The sequence below is a fragment of the Pollachius pollachius genome (genome assembly GCF_949987615.1).
Source record: "Pollachius pollachius genome assembly, chromosome: 6".
NCBI classification, from domain to species: Eukaryota; Metazoa; Chordata; class Actinopteri; order Gadiformes; family Gadidae; genus Pollachius; species Pollachius pollachius.
Genome location: NC_136939.1, coordinates 25,267,472 through 25,274,971, shown reverse-complemented (window position 1 = coordinate 25,274,971; position 7,500 = coordinate 25,267,472). Strand labels below are relative to the sequence as shown.

The 7,500-nt window shown below is 47.3% G+C and overlaps 1 protein-coding gene across 2 annotated transcripts in view; it reads left to right on the top strand.

Moving 5' to 3' along the window:
* Positions 1-7,500, top strand: part of runx1 (RUNX family transcription factor 1) — a 55,507-nt gene that overhangs the window by 21,351 nt on the left and 26,656 nt on the right. The window contains exon 1 of one of the 2 annotated variants that reach the window (XM_079738101.1): positions 5,685-6,298. The exons of the other annotated variant lie outside the window; for it this stretch is intronic. Coding sequence (XP_079594227.1) covers positions 6,271-6,298 — 28 coding nt within the window. The 5' untranslated portion in view covers positions 5,685-6,270. Of the gene's footprint in view, positions 1-5,684; positions 6,299-7,500 lie in introns of those variants that run through there. 2 annotated transcript variants of the gene reach the window in all.

Genomic DNA, 7,500 nt, shown 5'->3' with positions numbered 1-7,500 from the left:
TAGAGCAGAGGATCTTTTGACGGCTGCAGGGCGCCCAGCGCCCAATCAATCTAATCAACCACGCCCACTGCCCTGATTGAAGCAAGAACATCACAGGCATTAGGACAAACGAAGGCCAGAGAGCCGTCACACCCTCGCCTAAAAAGACGGAAACCCCAGGTTTCCACTGGTCCTACCCACAACCCAAAAGTGAATACATTAATTATTCAGAAGCCTAACCCCCAAAAGTATAGTCAATACACTATTTGAAGTTCTAGAGAAAACCTATATCGAATACCAAAATATATCCCATTGCACCATTATCAGACCCTTACCAGGTAACTAAATAAAGTGAAGAAAACATAACAGACAAGTACAATCACACACACTGAAGCTAATAACAGCCACACCAAGCACACACACACACACACACACACAAACAATGACACACCGAGCACTATGACACACACTATGACACATACTATTTGGCTGCACCGACTTCAACAATACAATCCTCTATACTTGGTAAAGGAAAGGAGTCCGGTTTACAGCGTTGAGCTTGGCGCTGACCGCCTGGTGCTGACTGCCTGGTACTGACCACCTGGTACTGACCGCCTGGTGCTGACCGCCTGGTGCTGACCGCCTGGTGCTGACCGCCTAGTACTGACCGCCTGGTACTGACTGCTTGGTGCTGACCGCCTGGTACTGACCGCCTGGTGCTGACCGCCTGGTGCTGACCGCCTGGTGCTGACTGCCTGGTACTGACCGCCTGGTACTGACCGCCTGGAGCTGACCGCCTTGTACTGACTGCCTGGTGCTGACCGCCTAGTACTGACCGCCTTGTACTGACTGCCTGGTGCTGACCGCCTGGTACTGACCGCCTGGTGCTGACCGCCTGGTGCTGACCGCCTGGTGCTGACCGCCTGGTGCTGACCGCCTAGTACTGACCGCCTTGTACTGACCGCCTGGTGCTGACCGCCTGGTGCTGACCGCCTGGTACTGACCGCTTGGTGCTGACCGGCTGGTGCTGAACCCTTTTTTAAGCTCTTGTGTGAGACGCATCTTCTCTATCACCGTAACTTGTATGAGACGAGTTTTCTCAAGCTCTCTCTCACGCTATATTACCAGCTGACCCACAATGACTGACTAAACACTGACGTACACAATGACTAACACTCGCTGATTACCAAACCATAATCACACAAGATAGACACACATATAACATAACATTGGTTACCAATAAACTTCAAAACTGTACATACTCGCGCGATTATGAATATGTGTGTGTGCATGCACTGGCAATTATGAATGTGTGTGGGTGTGCACGGGCGATTATGTGTGTGGATGTGCGATTATGAATGTGTGTGCGTGTGTGCGCGCGTGTGCGCTCAGAAGACGGAGAAATCATTTGAGTCGCTAAACGAAAGCAGCAGCTCTGATGGGGCCCTCGGGCTCGTGCGGAGACGTGCCCTCGGGCCTGTGCTTTAGGAGGGGAGGGGGGGGCGAATCAAACTCGAGGGGCTGATCTTTCTCCTACTCCTCAACCTCGCATTGGCTTCGTCGAGATTCTTCATCGCATTTAGGTCCGCGCGTCTCCTCTGAGATTATTTTTTTGCTAATTTGTTTTGAGTGGCGGGGGTGAGGAGAGGGTTGAGAGGGGTTGAGAGGGGGGTATAAATAGAGGGTGGAAGAGGAGGGGAAGGGAGACGGTTGTCGGTTCACTCGTTGGCGTTTTCTTTGTCTTCTGGTGGAATTGAGCAAGAGCCAAGGAGGGTGTTTTTTGTTTTTGCTAATTGTTTTTGTTTTCAAACGAATTTTAAAATAAGGGAGGGACGCCGAAAGGACGAAATTTTCACATAGACGTCGGATTTCGTCTTTTTGTCATTTACTATATATTTTACATTCTGTCTTTAATATTTCCCGCCTTTCCTTTGGCACTATTTCATCAGTTAAAAAAAAAAGAAATCCTGCGATTTTTTGGGGGGGGGTTGGCCTTACCTTGGGAACCCCCCTCCCCACCGCCCCCCGCCACCTGACCGACGATTGAAGCATGAACCCCGGGTCGCTCTCAAACTCGAGCCCGCTGTCCTGGGCCGTGTACCTGATGAGGAAGGGCCGTAACGCCAACGGACGCTTTGGTAACAAAAAAACAACAAAAAATAGTCCATCATCCTCATCATCATCATCACCATCATCATCATCATCATCATCATCTTCCTCTACACACATTTTTAAAGAGCGTCGCAGCCATCGAAAGAGTTTTATTATTGGAGTGTCCTTTTCTCGCTTTTCTGAGTCGTTTATAGAGTTTCTAAACATATTGTGTCAACATTTGTGTGTGTATGTGTGTGTGTGTGTGTGTGTGTGTGTGTGTGTGTCTGTGGTGGCGGGGGGGATAACTAACATTGGTTAACATTATTATTATTATTTTCTCCCCCATTACGATCAAGACCTTAAAGGCTTATCAAAGCCTTTCATTTAATTAAATTGCAATTCAAGCCATTCGACACGGGACAGTTGAGGCCTTTATCCAACGGCTACGAAATGCCTCGTACAAATCCCAAATACATAAGGAGACAGAGAGAGAGAGAGAGAGAGAGAGAGAGAAAGAGAGAGAGGTCCAGTCTATTGGATATCGTTTTGTGATATTCAAGTACTAATCCATCGATTCGTGTATGACAAAGTGTCGTGACCGCGCACCACGGGCTCGCGGGCGCGTCGATAGTTGTGATAGGCGCGTCTGTGACTAAAGCATTTTTTATCGATCAGGAGGGTGACTGGTCGGGGTTCGGTTACCAGTAACGGCCACTGGGAGGTTAGACTGGGCGAAATTCAAGCCCCTTGTGGTTTATTTTTAACGAACATTGCGTTTTTTTTTTACTTACTACGCTATTAATAAACTTTAATTAATTAACTTTACTGCGCTCATATTTTGATTCGTCCGAATTAAAATATTTCCAAAAGAAAAAACGTGTTGGTCTGAATGATAATTTCTCTCTATATTTTAAATCCAATGGGTTGATTAAATAGGGCATACGACTGTAATCGAAGTGTAATTAAAGTCTAATCACCGCACGCTATGTTTATATCTATGCGATAAATATAATATAAGAGGCAATAATAATAATCTCCCTACTTATTGTACTGCTGTATTGTACTACTGTATTGAATTGCTAGTACATATAACTATATAAATGTGTGTGTGTGTGTGTGTGTGTGTGTGTGTGTGTGTGTGTGTGTGTGTGGGTGGGTGTGGATGTGTGTGTGTGTGTGTGTGTGTGTGTGTGTGTGTGTGTGTGTGCGTGTGCGTGTGTGTGCATGTGTGTGTGTGTTCGATTACATAGGCCTCGGTTACTTGTCCATATTTTTCACATATCACACTAAAAGTTAAATAACTCAGCAATAATTATAAATAATAATACAACAATTTCCAATATTTGACCACCAGGTCATTCCTTAGGTCTCACACGCGACTGATGGGCCTACGGAAGTGGTCTACCATTTATGGGCAATATATGTATGTCGTATTAAACAGCAATGACCCCCTCCCCCCTCAATTAACGACAGCAATTAAAGACGGCTCCAGCCAAAAGTTGAGCAAGCAAGTAGCCTAAATCACAATAAGAGGATAAAAGATAAAAACAGTCTGGGCGCGAGCCTCTTCCAGATCACGCGGGGACGCGCAATGACGTCACCTCTGTAAAGCCATATTTTTTTATCATCCCCTCCCCCCCCTTTCCCCTTTGGCTCGAGACGGGCCCCCATGCGCGCGCGTGCCGCTCACTTCTACACCTAAATCGAGACCACGACAAAAAAGAAAAAAGAAAAAGCGGAACAACGCGAACTGGTGTGTAAACCTGAGAGATGATTGACGCAAGTTACTTAAAAAGAAGAAGTGTGTGTGCGTGTGTGTGTGTGTGTGTGTGTGTGCGTGTGTATGTGCGTGCATGCGTGTGTGTGTGTGTGTTTAAGCATCCTCACGAGCCATCTCTCTCGCGCGCCGTCTATCTCGCGTGCGGAAACCTGGGCCCGCGCGTGAGGTCTGCTCTACAGGTAAATAAGATGACCAGTGCGCGAGGCTATTCCACGTGGATTTATGTCTTTTCACGCGAAGAGTTTTGTTTTTAGAAATTTAATAAGAATAGGGATATTGTTGACAATTTTTTGATAAAAGTACGATGCATAATAATTTTATATATTTATTTTACATTGAAATGTCTTGTTTTTACCAAAATAAGAAATCATGGCCTGAAATCAAACGAGTTTATGCTGTGTTATCACACCAATAATCTGAAATTATAATCGTATCTTAACTTTATTTGAATAACGAGATCAGAACGCAAAATCTTCTAAGGCTTCATTGGAGGCCTCACCGGAATACGCGTTTACCGTGACAACTTTGAAACACGCAGGTCACCTGTTACTTTCCTATGTTCTAATTGGCTTATAAATGACATTGACGCTAAAATAAAATAAAAAACCGTTGTTCTCCATCTCGATTCTTAGTGACAGTCCTACTCCTCGATTTGATTGGCCTTCGTTCTGTCTCGAGAGCGAGCGATGAACGTCTCGCGGAAGACGGGCGTAGTGGTCTCCTGATTAAAATCACCTGATGCCCCCCGTCGTCCGCGCGCGGTACTGAGAGAGAGGGGGGGGGGGGCGGCGGAGAGAGAAAGGGAGGGATGGAGAGAGAGCGATGAGAATGAAATAAAAACATTATTATCCTCTCTTATTCTCTTAAAAATCTACTCCCAAATGTTTTAAAGAGTTTATTGGTTATCGCCTTAGTAACGAACCAACGTTACAAACTTTTTAAACGCGGCAATATCACGTATTCGGTTCTATTTGGTGAGCAATACTCGTTGTACGCTGAGCCAATCAGTGGCCGCTGCGGTCGTTACCGACTGACCACACTCATTTCTGTCGATTTCATCCGGATTTTTGGCAACATTTTACAAGTGAGTGTGTGTCTGTGTGTGTGTGTGTGTGTGTGTGTGTGTGCGTGTGTGTGTGTGTGTGTGTGTGTGTGTGTGTGTGTGTGTGTGTGTGTGTGTGTTTATGGTCAGCTTTTCTTCCGTCTGAAGCGCTGTGAAAGAAAACCCACAAGCCGAGAAACGAGACCGCAGGGCGGCGGCGGTCCACCCCGACCACCGCCGAGAGGGAGAGGGACGGAGAGAGACAGAGAGAGGGAGGGGGGAGAGAGAGTGAGAGAGAGGAAGAGAGAGAGAGAGAGAGAGAGAGAGAGAGAGAGAGAGAGCGAGAGAGAGAGATAGAGGGGGAGAGAGACGGAGGTGGGGGGGAGAGAGAAAGAGAGAGAGAGTTTTAGAAAGAGAGTAAGAGAGAGAGAGAGAGTGAGAGCGAGAAAGAGAGAGAGAGCGAGGGAGAGAGAGCGAGAGACCGAGAGAGAGACACAGCGGTCCAACCCGACCACCGCCGCCACGAGACCGGGGAGAGGGAAACGGCATGAGTCTCTACGTCGTCGTCGTCGTCGTCCCCCCCTCTCTCTCTCTCTCTCTCTCTCTTTCACTCCCCCTCTCTCTCTTCTCACGCCCCTATCTCTTCTCAGAGACGGACGCGACTCTCATTGGGCGGTTCGTTTCTCGGGACAGCCCACAACGCTTAAGGGGGCGCGTGCCACAAACCACTGCCGGTAAAAAGCCTGGCGCGCGGACGGGATGTGTGTCTGTTGAGCGCGCGAGGGGGAGAACCGGAGCTCGGGGAAAGGATATGCAGCCCGAGACACGAAGTTATTCGGTCGAAAGCAACCGCTAAACACACGTGTTTATTAGACACGCGGGAACCAGAAGAAGAAGGAAAAAGAAAATCTGATCGAGTTTTTTTCAGAGGGGGATTGTGTTTTTTTGGTTTGATTGGTTGACACTTTGTGTCCTAGAGCTTCCGCGTTCAAACTGACTATCTTTTTTGTGGTTGTAAACAAACGCAACCGAGGGCGCGCGAGATTGACGAGACTCCGCTCTACTCCACTGTCAGCGCGAGCGCGTTAACGGGACTTTTACACGCGGAGCAGCACGAGCTAACGGGACTATACCTCACGCACGCGCCAGCACCCCGCGCCACCCCCAACGCCACTCCGGTTTTCTGCACCGGGGTCCAGTTTGGGCTCGTGCGGGTCGGTTGGTTTGGTGCGCGAGCGAGTGGGGATCCGCGCGTGTCAGCGGACGGTCGACACTGGACTGCAAAAAACACGAATAACGCACGGACGACGGCGAACGACCGCACGTTGTCGGTTCTTCTTCTGGTATTTCTTTGCGGGAAGTACTCACGGTACAGATGGTGTTTCTATGGGACGCCAAATACGGTACACACGCAATTTTGTCTTTTTCTATTTTATTCCGCAAAAATAACAATGCAAAAAACTAAATGCAAAACATTTACTTACTGATAAAGTGAATTTCACCGAATTGTTTCCACCACGCTGAATATTTTTCCACTCCTCCATACGGTAATACTTAAGCCGCGACTCATTCGTGATTCACGATGATGGGAAGGCGACGCGATTCCATTACAACGGCCAGCAAATCAACCAATCAGCTTGCAGATGACTTCATATTCATATAAATCAAATAGCCTATGTTGTGCAACATCATGTAACCAAACCACCTCTTTTGTTTATTCTACTTCTGGTTAAAATTCCTCTCGTTAGTACAAATGAAAAAGGCAATGTGTGTGTGTGTGCGTGTGTGTGTTTGCGTGTGTGTGTGTGTGTGTGTGTGTGTGTGTGTGCATGTGTGTGTGTGTGTGTGTGTGTGTGTGTGTGTGTGTGTGTTTGTGTGTGAGAGAGAGAGTGTGTGTGTGCGTGTGCGTGCCTGTGTGGGTTCAATCGCCACGCGTCGTACACGGCACGTTTTCTAATTAAACGGGGAAGTGTGCTTCTGTGTGTGTGTGTGTGTGTGTGTGTGTGTGTGTGTGTGTGTGTGTGTATGTGTGTGTGTGTTTTGTGTGTGTGTGTGTGTCTGTGCTTGAGCTCGCCCGTCTACGCCGGTAAGCGTGCGTGCGTGTGCGTGAACTCGGGTAGGTGTGTGTGTGCGCTCTCATAGTAATCTATGTTAAATTTGCCTATAACTGCAGCCTCTATAGATCATTCATTTTTACTTCCCTGCTGCACACACACACACACACACACACACACACACACACACACACACACACACACACACACACATATTTGTAACCACACACACACGGGGCAGGATGGCATGTAAATGAAAGGAGATTTCATTGTTCGGCAGGACAACTTCAGTTTGGTGCTATGGATCCGGCGTGGTAAAGCGGTCAATGTGCATGATGTTTAATCGGATTTTAATTAATTTTAATTAATTCAGGTGTCATGGTCCAACGGCACATTAGTCCCTGTCGCAAAACTGTCCGATTCAGCAATTTCTTTACTCAAATGTATTGATTGGGAATCATTGTAAATGAGACGTTATGATAATTTGGATTTGGTTGATCGTACGCTCACACAAAAACACACAAACCTACACACACGTTTGTGTTTTTGTG